At 40.2% G+C, this 15415-nt stretch overlaps 1 protein-coding gene across 1 annotated transcript in view; it reads left to right on the top strand.

Moving 5' to 3' along the window:
- DNAH6 (dynein axonemal heavy chain 6) overlaps positions 1–15415 on the top strand; it is a 315521-nt gene that overhangs the window by 99130 nt on the left and 200976 nt on the right. Inside the window, exons 18-22 of the mRNA XM_008254187.4 lie at positions 1029–1172; positions 8266–8478; positions 9164–9256; positions 10540–10659; positions 13327–13507. Of these exons, the coding sequence (XP_008252409.2) occupies positions 1029–1172; positions 8266–8478; positions 9164–9256; positions 10540–10659; positions 13327–13507 (751 nt within the window). The remainder of the gene's footprint in view (positions 1–1028; positions 1173–8265; positions 8479–9163; positions 9257–10539; positions 10660–13326; positions 13508–15415) is intronic.

Raw genomic sequence — 15415 nt, 5'->3', positions numbered from 1 at the left:
AGCCAAATACCAATATCAAGTACTGTATGTCAAGCCAAGTACCAACTCGAATACCCAGAGTTTTGTTTCTAGGGTCTACCATTACATGCATACCTTAACAAGGATCAGCCATCTAGTTGGCAAAATAGACGGCCACCTATACTGACAAGCGTGATATGGACATATTGGAAGCACCATTGATTTCACAAATACCCGTTCACACTTTTCATTCATACTACTTTTGCTGATGCCTGTGATTAGAAGTCACATGTCTTAGGGAAAAAAAAAAAAAAAAAACAATGGTACAGGGAATGTTTCCCAGGTAATGTAGTAAGTGCTGAAAGAATCAATGAAGAATAAGCAGGACAAAGTCCAAACTCTCACAGAACTTAGCTTTTTGTGGAGGAAACAGAAAACAAACAATATATGCTATAACATTAGACAGAATTTACACATTTTCCTATTATTCATTTATTATAAAAATACTCCTGAGAAGAAAGACACTCAGAGAATTTTCTAACTGCCATCACAGATTAGAGCAGTAACTTCCAAAGTAGGTTGCATTTAACCTAAGAAACACAAGAAAATTCATTAGAGGGTAGAACAAAAATGTTGAATCTGGAGAAACATAGAAAAATGAAGATTTAACAATTTTTATTACTCTCCATAAGACCAATTGACATGTCAAATGAATGCACACCCAAATAGTGGGAGACTACCAGGTAAGAAATTTCTGGTTAGCAAGAGTAAAAATTAACTATTTGTCTCCCTAGAAGACTTTGCAAGTATTGGTCCTCAGAAATAAATTACAGAGATTACAATATTGCACTTGATAATATATGGAATATAAGAACACGAAAGAAATGTCTGTTGTATTATTAGCCATTTTAATAAATAAAACCATTTACAAAAGTATAGAGTTGATTTAGATTAACAATTTAACTATCAAGAAATTTCTAGTAAAGTAAAATGTTTATTTACTTTGTCAAACTTGCCTTTTATCATATATTTTCATTTCCTCTTTTTAAATTTTTTTTTAATTTTCATAGTCCAGATTTGACTGCCTGGATCCAGAAATGCTGAATAGTCAGGTATCTAAATACGCCAAATTTGTGACTCAGTTGGAGAAAGGCTTGCCACCCAACAATGTAGTGCCCCTGCTCAAAAATAAGGTGGAAAAAATGAAAGAAAAGGTAAGTTTGGTAGAAATTATTTCACAAACTCCAAGTCAGTTGGTTATTGGTTGTTGGTATTGAGACCACAGTCAGGAATTATTCCCTGATTAAGTTATTTAGCTTTGTAGAGAGGAGAAAGAACAGTCAAGTTTATTTTTCTCAAAGCCTACAAACTACCTTGCTGTTTTCAACTGGCCAAATCATGAAATAAATGCCTTGGTTAGAGGCATATTCAGAATAAGTTTGTCAGGTGATGAGGGAAACAGTACAGGAATAGGTTACAGTTGTGCCAAGACACTGCTCCACTCAGTCCTAGACAGCCAGATGAGGCCAGGGGCAGACTTGTCCATTTGCACTGTGGAACCATACAACTATGACATTTTCCAGTTGTGCTGTGATGTGAAGAAGCTTGGGAAACTGGGCCATCCCTTTGAAACCACCACCTCTAAGCCAGTGCTTAAAATGGATATGAAACAGGAAATTATTTTATCCTTTTAAACAGTTTTGATTTAAAAAAGATGAGATTAATAACTAAAAGAAGACATAGGAAGGAAGAGTAAGCAAAACTTCAGGCACAATGACTAGGTAATTTTTCACCTTGAGAAGAGTCTTTTTTGCACGGTTTTCCCCTTTTAGTTTATAAAGTGTTTCCTGTCATGTGATTATGTCAGACAACTGTAAAAAGAAATTCATTTGTCACAATCTGCATTCATTCCATTTTGGGTTCCTTCAAAATCCTATGTGATTTTCTTAAAATCTGCACTTCGTAAAAGTCATTGCTTGTGATATACAGTTCTGTGGATTTTTACAAATCGCTTGAGTTATGTAGCCAACATAACTGTATATCTGGAAAAATTTAATCAACCTCCAAATTCTCTAGTGCTGTTCCTTTGTAGACAGATCTTCCCTCCAAAAGTACCTCAGATAATCAGTGATTTGATTTTGGTCCCTACTATTTTGTCTGTAATAATATTATAAAAATGTTGTAATATAATATGCAACCTTTTGGTTCTAGCTTCATTTAGTTAGCAAAATGTGTTTAAGATCAGTCCATGTAATTGTATCCAGAATCTATAACATACTCTTATATAAAAAGGTAACTAGCTCTTTAAAATGTACAAAATGGGCTGGCTCTGTGGTGCAGTAGGTTAATCCTCTGCCTATGGTGCCTGCATCCCCTATGGGCACTGGTTCATGTGTCCCGGCTGCTCCTCTTCCGATCCGGCTCTCTGCTGTGACCTGAGAGGGCAGTGGAGGATTGCCCAAGTGCTTGGGCCCCTGCACCTGCATGGGAGACCTGGAATAATCTCCTGGCTCCTGGGTTTGGAGAGGCCCAGCTCCAGCATTTGCAGCCATTTGCAGAGGGAGCCAGCGAAAGGAAGAGCTTTCTCTCACTGTCTGTAATTCTGTCAAATAAATAAATATTTTTTTTAAAAAAGAATTACTCCTTAAAAAATGCAGAAAGAACTTAAATAGACATTTCCTTCAAAGAAAAGTTATGGGAAGAAGCTACACATTATTAGTTATTAGGGAAATGCAAAGCAAAACTGCCGTTAGATGCTGCTTCATACCCACTAGGATAGAAAAGATCAAAAAGACAGATTGTAGGCCGGCGCCGCGGCTCACTAGGCTAATCCTCCACCTTGTGGCACCGGCACACCGGGTTCTAGTCCCGGTCGGGGCACCGGATTCTGTCCCGGTTGCCCCTCTTCCAGGCCAGCTCTCTGCTGTGGCCTGGGAGTGCAGTGGAGGATGGCCCAAGTCCTTGGGCCCTGCACACCATGGGAGACCAGGATAAGACCTGGCTCCTGCCTTCAGATCAGCGCGGTGCGCTGGCCGCAGCATGCCGGCCACGGCGGCCATTGGAGGGTGAACCAGCGGTAAAAGGAAGACCTTTCTCTCTCTGTCTCTCTCTCTCACTGTCTACTCTGCCTGTCAAAAAATAAATAATAAAGTCATAGTAAAAGTGATCCATAATGAAGAAGGAGATGGGAAAGGGAATGGGAGGTGGGATGAGAGCGGGGTGAGGGGCATGGAGGAAAGAACCACTGTATTCCTAAAGTTGTATCTATGTAGAAATGTATTCATTAAGTAAAAATTTTTTAAAAAGAACATAATCTTATCCCCATCCTCTTTCCCTCCATCCCTTCCCCTCTCTTTCTCCCACCTTCCTTCCTCCTCCCTTTCTTTCTCTTTTTAGTTCTTGAAATAATATATTTTTAAATTTATAATACAGTGAAAAGGCTTGACATTTGGCCAAATAAGATGTTTAACAATAAACAAGCAAAAAGACCTTAGTATAATGGGAATATAGACAATGCTATAAACAACAATTGAATGGAAAAATGACCATTAGAATTTTTAAGAAAAGATTCCTCCTTACTGTCCCATGAATCAATGTTCTATCTTTATTGCTGGGTAGTATCCTGGTATCTAGGTGCACCATAGTTTCTTTAACCATTCACCTGATGAAAGTTATCTGATTTACTCTCAGTTTTTTAATGATTATTAATAAAACTGCTACAAATATTCATCACAACTTTTTGAGTGGATGTGAGTTCCGATTCATGTGAGTAAATGATGAGAAGTGGGACTGCTAGCTTGCATGGTCAGTGTTTGTTTAACTTTAAATGAAGCTGCCACTGAGGTTTCCCACCTGCAATGCATGAAAGTTCCAATTTCTCCTCACTCTCATCAGTGCTAGTTATTATATGGCAGCTTTTATTTTTGTTTTAACTTTAGCCATTCTAATATATGTGCAGTATTATGTGATAATGGTCATAATTTGTATTTTTCTGATGAGTAATGGTGTCAAATATCTTTCATATTCTATTTTCCATCCATCGATGCTTTTCATTGGAATGTCCATTTAAACCTTTTATTCACTTTTGGTTTTAAAAGTTATTCATATATTCAAAGTGTAAGTCCTTTCTAAAATATGCCACTTGAAAATATTTTCTCCAAGTCAGCAGCAGCTTGCCATTTTCCTCTTTGAACAGTGACTTTTACAGGGCAGAAGGTTTTACTTTGGACAAAGTCCAGTTTGTCATTGTTTTCTTTTGTGGATCCAACTGTTAGTGAGCATCCAAACATTTTTTTTTTTCCAGACATAATGTTGAGTAGATGTTTTCTGTTTTTTGTAAAAGTTTTCTGGTTTTATTTTCTGTTTGAGAATATGATCTAATTTGAGTTAGTGCTTTCCAAGGTTTACTTTCTTACATTTGGATATCCAATTGATCCAGAACCATTATTTGAGAAGACTATCCTTCCTGCACTGAATCACCTTTGCGCCTTTGCGGAAAGTCGGCAGACTACTTTTTAGTCTATTACTACACTCTAACGTATTTCATTGTTCTTTAAGTCCATTCTTCTGTCAGTATCACACTGTATTAAATGCTAGAGGTGGCAATCTAGATGTCAAGAAGTGTTAAGTCCTCCAATTTTCTTCTTCCTTTTTACAATTCTTCTTTTCTACTTTATTTTTTATTTATATAAGGTGAACGAATCTCCTGTATTTCATATATACAGATTTAGGAGCATATTAATACCTCCCACCCTACCTTCTCTCCTGCCCACACTCCTACCCTCCCTTCTTCCTTTCTCATTCTTTCATTTAATGTTTACAATGATGTACTTTCAGTTTATTATAATAACAAGATTAACCCTCCACTAAGTAAGGAGTTCAACAATTAGTAAGAAGGAAAAAGCATTTTCAATTTTTAACTTCAGTTTTGCTCTATTAGTTACAATACATCAGGGGAAAAGTATGACATTTGTCTTTTGGGGACTGCCTTATTTCAATAAGTATAATGATTTCCAGTTGCATCCACTTTGTGTGAAACACAGAATTTCATTCTTTTTTTAAGGCAGGGTAATATTCCACAGTATATATATACTAAATTTTCTTCATCCAATCATCGGCTGATGGGCATCTGAGTTTTAAGCAGAGTCCAGGCCCTGCTAACCCACCCAACCAAACTCAGAGTCAGTGGGAAATGTGAATTTTTCCCTCTGGTAGAACTCCCATGCTGCACATGTGCTAGAGTCTCCACGGCCTCTACTGGTGTCTGGAGGGATCCTTTTCCTTGCCAGTTGCTCAGCAGCCTTGTTTGGGAATGGGGAGAGGCCGGTGCCATGGCTCACTAGGCTAATCCTCCGCCTTGCGGCACCGGCACACCAGGTTCTAGTCCCGGTCGGAGCGCCGGATTCTGTCCCAGTTGCGCCTCTTCCAGGCTGGCTCTCTGCTGTGGCCAAGGAGTGCAGTGGAGGATGGCCCAAGTGCTTGGGCCCTGCACCCCATGGGAGATCGGGATAAGTACCTGGTTCCTGCCATCGGATCGGCGCGGTGCGCTGGCCGCGGTGCGCCAGCCACTGTACGCCGGCCACGGTGGCCATTGGAGGGTGAACCAACGGCAAAAAGGAGGACCTTTCTCTCTGTCTCTCTCTCTCACTGTCCACTCTGCCTGTCCAAAAAAAATAAATAAATAAAAAGATTTCAACAGTTTGCACCCACACAGATGCACAAAGTATAAAGTACTGTTTGAGTAGTAGTTTTACTGTTAATTTGCATAGTACAGCACATTAAGGACAGAGATCCTACATGGGGAGCACGTGTACAATGACTCCTGTTGTTGATTTAATAATTGACACTCTTATTTATGGCGTCAGTAATCACCTGAGGCTCTTGTCGTGAGTTGCCAAGGCTATGAAAGCCTCTTGAGTCTGCCAACTCCGATCTTATTTAGACAAGGTCATAGTCAAAGTGGAAGTTCTCTTTTTCCTTCAGAGAAAGGTACCTCCTTCTTTGATGGCCCATTCTTTTCACTGGGATATTACTCACAGAGATCTTTCAGCTAAATTATATTTTTAAAATTTCAAATTCCAATGGGAACACCATTCATCTTTTTTCTATGAATCTTAAATCCTTGGCCTTACTAAACTCATTTTTGAATTTTAGGAGACTTTTATAGATAATTATGTCATCTATGAAGAGAGACAACTTTATTTTTTTGCAATCTGTAAGCTTTGTATTTTTTTTTTTTTTGCCTTTTTTCTGTACAATATTGGTAACAGTCATGGTGGAGGACAACTTTGCCCTCTTGTTGAAATTAAGGGGAGGGGCCGGTGCTGTGGCTCACTTGGTTAATCCTCCGCCTGGGGCACTGGCATCCCATTTGGGCACCAGGTTCTAGTCCTGGTTGCTCCTCTTCCAGTCCAGCTCTCTGCTGTGGCCCGGGAAGGCAGTGGAGGATGGCCCAAGTGCTTGGGCGCTTGCACCCGCATCAGAGACCAGGAGGAAGCACCTGGCTCCTGGCTTCAGATTGGCATAGCTCTGGCCGTAGCGGCCATTTGGGGGGTGAACCAACGGAAGGAAGACCTTTCTCTCTGTCTCTCGCTCTGTCTCTGTCTCTCTCTCTCTCACTGTCTAACTCTGCCTGTCAAATAAATAAAAATTTTTTTAAAAAATCATGAAAATTTAGGGGAAAACATTCAGTCTTTTTTAAAGTATGGTATTAATTAGCCTTAGCTTCCTTTTTTCTGTATTTTTTAGACTTAAGTTTTTATTTCTTTAAAATTTCCTAATGTGAAATCTTAGGTTAATGATTTTTTTAACTTTTATTAATGAATATAAATTTCCAAAATACAGCTTATGGATTAAAATGGCTTCCCCCCCCTATAACTTCCCTCCCACCCACAACCCTCCCCTCTCCTTTTCCCTCTCCCCTTCCATTCACATCAAGATTCATTTTCAATTCTCTTTATATACAGTAGATCAATTTAGCATATATTAAGTAAAGTTTTCAACAGTATGCACCCACACGGAAACACAAAGTGTTTCTTTTAAATTATCTTTTTCTAATGTGTGTCATTTCTGAGTCTGGTTCTTATTATTGATTCATTTCTCAAATATGTATTTTTCTTGCCTTTGCATATCCCTCTTACATGTTTTTTTGAAAATCAGGTACCTTATAGTAGATACTCTAATAAATAAATGTTACGTTTGGAGGTTAACCTGGCTTTCCTTCTACTTAACTTTCTGTGTGCATGTTATGTTAAATCGAGTTAGTAACTGAGCGAGGTGTGAGGTTTATGTTATTGCTGTCCTCAATGCACACACACGCACAGGCTTTGCAGCTTTCTAGTGATACATCACATTTAGAGTTTAGGCTGGCTTGCCAAGACTTATTTTTTGAAGTTTCTGTTTCCCCTCACCTTCAGGCTTCCCTTTGTGTTGTGTCCTGCTGAGAATCTGTCTCTCGCAGCTTTCCACGCTGTATTCCACTGTTTTCACGCAATGCATGTTAATCTGGTGGAAGAGATGAGGAAGAATATTCCCTCACATTCTGGTTCAGCCCCTGTCTTAGCAAGGCACTGTGTCGCTTGTTCTCAGTACCCTGATCTTCAGAGGTGCTCGTACCCCCCACCCCCATAGCCACAGTACTGAGCTGGGCATGCATTTCTGACCCTCCCCTAGGGATAGACCTTTCTTTACATGCTCCATCTCTCCAGTTAAGTGCAGATATACCCAGTGACTTATCACCAATGCCGTATAACAATGTTTGTTGCTGTTTCCCCTGGACATCAAGTGTTTTGTTCCACGGAGGAGCTAGGATTAGAGTTAAAACCATTTGTTACCCTAGAAATAGTGCCTAATGTTTCCCTTACCCAGTCAGCATATTAAGAGACGCTTTCTTTGGATTCTTCCCAATTTTCCCTGTCAACATCCACATAATTGTAGACCTAGGAACTTAACAGTGCTGTGCTACTTCACACTTAGTCTAACAATTGTAGCTCAACCTTCTTGCTAGCTTATATATGATCTCAAGATATCTGCCTTAGGTAGGCAAATTCTCAGTTCCTTTTTCTTCCTAAGGAGAAATCTGTGGTTACTAGTCTCTCTCTAAATTTTGGGTTACTTGGCTGTCCTATAAACTAGTTTTCTGATGAGTTCAGTAATCATTAATTTTCAATTTGTCTGGATTTTTCTTTGTTGTAAGAGAGTAATTTCTCTTTCCACTTCTCTGTGCATACAAATTGAAAAAAAAAGAAGCTATGGGCTGGTTTTTCAAGATAAAAATGTATGGTACCTATGAGAGTGTGTGTTTTCCAGCTTCCAGTTATCATGGACTTGAGGAACCCAACTTTGAAGCTTAGACATTGGGCAGCCATTGAACAAGCAGTTGATGCCACTCTACTGGACTCTGAAGTTCCATTGACCTTGGACAGGCTCTCTGAGTTGCGCGTTTTTGAATTTGGCCAAGATATCCAGGACATCTCTGGCCAGGCTTCTGGAGAAGCTGCCTTAGAAATAATTCTTAAAAAGGTAAATCTGGAAAATATACATGTATTCTGAAAATCAGAACATGGAAATGGTTTCAGATTCAACATGAAGATCACCAACTTTTTGGTTAACTAGGTGGATTTTTCAAAATTACAGCTTTTACTCTCTCATTATCAGTCACTCCTTTGTCACTTCCTTACATTTATTATTAATTGTTATTATTATCACTCAATAAATCCGTTCCTGGTGTTTAGCCTATAGCCCAACAGAAACATGATGACCAAAAGAATTGAAATCTGTGTGCTTACATAAGGAACCACATGCCAAGGAAAATTTTCTTTTGAAACCAAAATGTGTTATTTTACAAACTGCAAGAGAAGTCTGTAATAAATGCTCCAACTGCAGTGAGAAGACTTTTTTTACTTATAACACTATTTTACCCTAAAAATACTTGCACTCCTACAAATCACCTGCATGAAAAGATTTTTTTCCTCTTATTTAAAGCCTAAAATGAAAGGAAGAACATACTTAGTACCACAAGTTAGTCAAATATGTTAACATTAATCAAGTATAATTAGGTAAATCCATGTCATCTAACCAACAAGAGGATTTTAGAGATTTTAATGGCAATAAGAAGGAAATGGGATAATTATTTCATTCCACATGTATACATTGATGGTTAAACATAAATGGATTTAAAGATCCTAAGTCTTGGATTATTTCTAAGGTGGAGGATTCTTGGAAAACAACTGAATTTGTGATTCTCCCTCACCGTGACACCAAAGATGTATTTATCCTGGGAGGCACAGATGACATACAGGTGGGTAACTGGATTATTAAGAACTCATGGCAAAGGTCATGACCACAGCTGTCCTGGGAGATATTAGTTTGAGAAAATTAAATATGAGAATCACTAAAGAAGAAAAAATCTCATTGGGAAAGCAGGATAAGAATGCAAATAATTGATATGAATGCTTACACATGCAATAAAATGTGTAATAGATTAATCCCATAGCTGATAATTGGTGGGAAACTTAGAAGAGTAAAGAAGCATCAGTAATGATGAAGTGATCATAGAATTCTTTCACACAGACAATTCAGGCCTTAAAGACTAGAGGGGACTTGGTAGACACAGAGTAGAGTCAAGGGCATTCCAAACCATTTAAACAAGGCAAAGAAACATAACAGAGTATTTTGTGTTTTTGTCACATTAAGAAGCTGACTTCATTTGAATTTTTTTATATTAGGAATGGCTGGCCCATGCTCTACAGTATCTACAATGTTTGGCATTTTCTTACTCACTTGAAATCTAAAGGCATATTTCTGGATTAAAACTCTATTTAAAAGACAAAGTTTTGGCTTGCTATAGCGTAACCAGGCCTAAGTTGGAGATAAACGGGCTTTGCCAGGTGTAGGTTGGAACAGAAAGAGTAGATATCACTCTGGGTAATGGACAGGAGAGCAGACCGAGAGTGAAGGTCAGTCAGTAGGAGGCCAAGTGATGTGAGAGGATGAGATTCCTGCTTACAGGAAGCTTACAGCTGAAACAGACAAATTCTTCAGACTGACAGACATTATTTCTTTGAATTCACGTGTTTTCTGAGGGATGCCATTGTATGAGGAGGAGCAATAGGGAGGGAAGTGAAGGAAAACTGTTTATGACCATTCAGAGCTCAATATGACTGAGTTCAGTTTCCTCTTCCTTGAAACGACAAAGGAAAAGTGATAATTCACTGGACAGAAGACAGCTAATCTTCCAAGTGTGGGATAGTTTGAAAAAAGTGAAGGCCTGCTTAGGTGGCCAAGTTGGTAAAGAAGTTACCAGCCATCTAATAACAGGAAGAGAAAAGAGAAGAGTGTCAGACCAAACCAAAGCTTATACCATTAACAGTCAAATGGAACAGCAAAGATTTATCAGAGTGGGTTGTAAGGCACAACGCAGAGAATAGGAAGGGGAATGGAAGGGTAGGAAACAGAAGGTGGGGCTAAGCTATGTGTTCAAAACGTTGGCCTTTACATGTATGCTTGGGATTAAAAATCTGAAATATCACTGACAGCACAGACACATGGTGCTGCATATGTCTCCTTCCTTGTTCTTTAAAGGTCCTTCTCGACGACAGCACTATCAACATTGCAACCATTGCCTCATCCCGGTATGTTGGCCCACTGAAACCGCGAGTGGATGAGTGGCAAAAACAGCTTGCGTTATTCAATCAAACCCTGGTGAGTAAGGATCATTTCAATTCATGGATTCATAAAATGGAGGACTTGTAGGAACCTTAGAAATAATTTGTTCCATCATTTAAATATTGTACTTATATAGTTTAGAAATATAAAATCGAGGGGCCAACATTGTGGTGTAGAGGGTAAAGCCGCTTCCTGCACTGCCAGCATCCCATATATGTGCTGGTTTATGTCCCAGCTGCTCCACTTCCAATCCAGCTCCCCGTTAATGTGCCTAGGTAAGCAGTGGAAAGTAGTCCAAGTACTTGAGTCACTGGCACCCATGTGGGAGACCCAGATGAAGCTCCTGGCTCCTGGCTTCAGACTGGCCCAGCCCTGGGTAGTGTGGCCATTTGGGGAATGAACCAGTGGATGGAAGCCTGTCTGTCTGTCTGTCTGTCTGTCTCTCTCTCTCTCTCTCTCTCTCTAACTCTGCCTTTCAAATAAAATAAATAAATCTTTTTAAAAACAAATATAAGATTTAATGTTGACATTTTATTATGTTCTGAATATAAGGAAAATGCACAGGTATTGAGCTCTTATTTACATAATTATACAGCTAAATGCTATTACCATCATCCTTGTAATATAATTCTGCTATGTAACAAGATATCACCAACAATATATGTTTATTAGTGGACTGAAGTATGATACATTTACGATCTCTCAGTTTCTGTGGGTCGGGAGTTCAGACATAATTTAACTCCGTCCTCTGCTTAATGTCTTATAAGGTCTCAGTCAAGAAGTCATTCAGGGATCTCATCAGAATGTCAACTGGAGAAGGACCCATTTTCAAACCCGTTCAGGTTTTTGGCAGAAATTATTTCCCTATATCTCTAGTACCAAAGGCTTCAATTTTTTGCTGACTCTCAACAGGAGGTCATCTCCCATGGCTGGATGTTGACCATGGATTTTTTCTGGGTAGACTTCCACAACATGACTATTTGTTTCAGCAATCTAGCAAGGAAGAGAAAATATCTTGGTGGGAAAAAAAACTATATTGTGTCTTACATAACAAAAACATAATGCTGTATGTCCTGTTACCTTTGCCGTAAGCAAGTCACAGGTGGCACCCATACCCAAGGGAGAGGACCCCACAAGGGCATCAACACATCTTGGGGCCACCTTGAGCATCCAGCCACACAGCCTTCTATTTACTGGAAGAATACTCACCGTTGCTTGAAGTCTCCTTGAGACACGTACTTGTGGTGCACACCCTCTTTTTATTTCATCGTACCTCACATTACCCCACAGTAACACAGAGGATCAACTTACGACTCATGTTCCCACTCAGTCTCTCTCTTATACTTCAGGTTTTTAGCTTGATTTAATTTTATTTAGGTTCTATATATCTTAATCTAAAAATTTACCTGTGAACTAACAAAGGCAGTGAGTAGGAAAAGATCATTTGTTCCCTGATGTTTCAAAGAGTACTATCTTACAAATCTACCCTTTTAAATGAACATGTTATCTGATGGCTGTCCAGTCCCTTGGACAAACAGCTGAGCTCTAGGAATGAAGATCAAGTTCAACAGATCACAGTTAAAGCCTGTGTTTTCATGGAGGGTCCTTAAAAGAATCCTGTGCTGAATTGTAGGGACTCTCCAAATTATCTGACTAAAAGGTGTAAGACTTGTGATAAGGCAGGAAGTGCTGTGACACCAGGGCTTAGGCGTAACTCCCCAAAGTAGAGTGAGAAGTGAGAAGCTCTCTCATGGGTTTTAGACCCACATGTGAAATGGCAGGAGCACAGAGGTCTACAGAAATTTCTTCAATGAGTGTTTCTGATTCCTTGTTTTTAAAGAACTGCTCTTTCTATTTTATTTTAGTTCATTTTTAATTCAATTTGAGATGCAGAAAGACAGATAGACGGAGCTCCTATTCACTGATTCACTCCTCAAATACTTCCAACAACTCCAAGGCAGGAGCCAAGAGGTCAATCCACATCCTCTACATGGGTAGCAGAGACCCGACTATTTGGGCCATCACTGCTGTCTCCCAGGGTTAGCAGGAAGCTGGAGCTGGGAACAAGCAGGGACTCAAAGCCAGGCACTCTGGTACTGGAACTGGGCATCCCAAGCTGCAGTTTAGCCTCTAGGCTAAAACCTGCCCCAGGATATCTTCCGGAACAGTGATTGTCCCTAGAAGGAGTAGCAATGTATGATTTGTTTCTTCCTCCCAGTCTTTGAATTTCCCATATGCTTTGTCATGAGCAGGTTTTACCTTTTTGACTTTTCTTTATTTAAAAACAGGCAAGGAAGAGCACAGACATAATTGAAACAAAAGAATAGCAAACTTTGACCATGATAACTCTGTATATATTTAGAAATGATCACTACATTTAGCACATCCCCAGCCCTTCAGATTTCTTTCAGTAAGCACCTTGCCTCCCTATCAGGTGTCTCTTCTGGACACTGGGGTCATGTTTTTCTGGGTCCACAGGAGAATCATTATAATTCCACTCAGTAGAGAGTGGAGTGGACTTAGGTTAAGGTGAGTATTGGACCCTTTAAGGAAGCTTCCCTTCAAAGGACCTGTGTAAGGAAGTGTAAAGCAGCTCCCAAGGAAAAATCTATAGTTATCCCACACACAAAGATTTTTAGTGTAACCACAGGTACATTTGCAATTTGGAAGTTAGCACTTGTGATGTCCATATTTTTCTCCTAGGAAGAGTGGCTGACCTGCCAGAGAAACTGGCTCTACCTAGAAAGTATTTTTAATGCTCCAGATATTCAGAGGCAATTGCCTGCAGAGGCCAAGATGTTCCTTCAGGTGGATAAGTCATGGAAAGAAATTATGCGGAAGGTGAACCGGCTGCCTAATGCTCTCCGAGCTGCTACTCAACCAGGTATAACCAACATTTTTAAAGCAGAAAGACTTTACACTCATACAAGATGGTTGTCACCTGTAAGAATCTAACCTGCAGTACATTGCTCCTTGATTCTCATCAGCATTGATGACCCGGACCATTTGCCTTTGGCACTCCTGGGAAGCAATGCTGTACTTTTCTCATAATGATTCTCCCTCTGCTTGGTTTGTAGTTTTGGCACAGAAGAACCTGCTTCTTTTCACTGTTTTTATAATTTGGGGATATTGCCCCAGGGTATCGGTGATGTGCCTATCTCACAATTTTCAGAAGACATGTTTGCATTCGATGGGGCCATGCTATTTAAACTCCGCCATAGCTCTAGAACCACAAAAATTCCACACCTGACTATTAATTGATTCATTAAAACAGGTTAAAATGTTACCTCTTAATGCATTTCTATCCTCAAGGTTAAGATGTGGCTTAGCATGTTATGGTTCTGTGGAGGTAGAATGAAAGTCTTTCTGTGCACACGCACATGGCTATTGAAACTTAGACCTGGTGTCAGAGTCTGGGCGAGCTTGCTGGCTGCTCAGTAAACAGCAGCACGAGGCCCTCCAGCTGAATATTCCCTGCCCCAGAAGGAGAGGATTTCTGAGTTATGCTTCCTTTTTCTCAAAAACTCTTAACATAAGACAGAAACAGAAAGGAAAAAGTGTAACGAATAATGGAATTAGAACTCTTTAGGGCTTCTGGAAGTGTCCCACCACCCTTGAATCTTAGCTCTCTTACAGCCAGCAAACGTGTCATGCCAGCCCCAGCTCTGTCTTCACAGCACCCCTTTACAAGGGCCCTTGTGCTTATGTTGGGCCCACCACATGATCTAGGGTGTTCTTCCCCTCCTAAGAGTCTTAACTTCATTACATTTGCAAAGTTCTGGTTTCCATATTCACAGGTTTAGGGGATTAGGACATAAATATCTTGGAGGGGCCATTATTCTGTTGCCCCATCCACTAATGAGCATATTTAAACCTTTTGCTGAAATGATATCATGTTTGATTAGAGTGTTATCTTGGGCCCTACTAGATTTGCTACAAAATAAACTTTAGAGCTATTTTAAAATATGATCCCAAGAGACATCAGTTCTTCAGGGTTTCAGTAAAGAAGCATAGCTCTTTGTGTGTCATTTCAGGTGATGATCAAGCTATGAAGAAAAATAAAGTAGGACATAAGGGCTAGATTATGGCTGGGATTGGTGAGAGAGAGAAAGAGAGAGCGCGCGCGAGAGAGAGAGAGTCTGTCTGTCTGGGTTAGAAGACTTTTCGATAAGGTGACTTCTGAGCAGAAATGTGCAGGAAAGAAGGGAGTGAGACATGCATGTAAATCTAAGGGCAATTGTTAAAGGCAGAAGGAAGAGCAAAGGCCAAAAGAGCATACTCAGTATGCACACTGTGAACAAGGAAGTCCATGTGGTTTGCGGTGCAGTTCCCAAGGAGAAAGGCTTAGGAGATGTGGCTGGAGAAATGACTGCATTTGGGTGAAGAGTGGGCACTGGATTGGAGCCTAGGAAACAAAGTGAAAACAAAGAAAACTCTTTGGATTTGTTTCTAGGGAGGGTGGGAAGCCAGCCACTGTGGAAGGTATGAACACCATGAAGATGAACAATGCTGCTCTTTAAGGAGCTGTAGTTAGGTAATGAAGACAGAGTAGCCTGCTGGCACAATTTCAGCATTTAAAGATGAAAGAGGCCAGCGCCGCGGCTCACTAGGCTAATCCTCCGCCTAACGGCGCCGGCACACCGGGTTCTAGTCCCGGTAGGGGCGCCAGATTCTGTCCCGGTTGCCCCTCTTCCAGGCCAGCTCTCTGCTGTGGCCAGGGAGTGCAGTGGAGGATGGCCCTAGTGCTTGGGCCCTGCACCCCATGGGAGACCAGGAAAAGCACCTGGCTCCT

This window comes from Oryctolagus cuniculus, chromosome 2 (assembly GCF_964237555.1).
Source record: "Oryctolagus cuniculus chromosome 2, mOryCun1.1, whole genome shotgun sequence".
In the NCBI taxonomy this organism is placed as follows: Eukaryota; Metazoa; Chordata; class Mammalia; order Lagomorpha; family Leporidae; genus Oryctolagus; species Oryctolagus cuniculus.
Note: the sequence above shows the minus strand (reverse complement) of the source record. Positions and strands in the feature narration are given on the sequence as shown.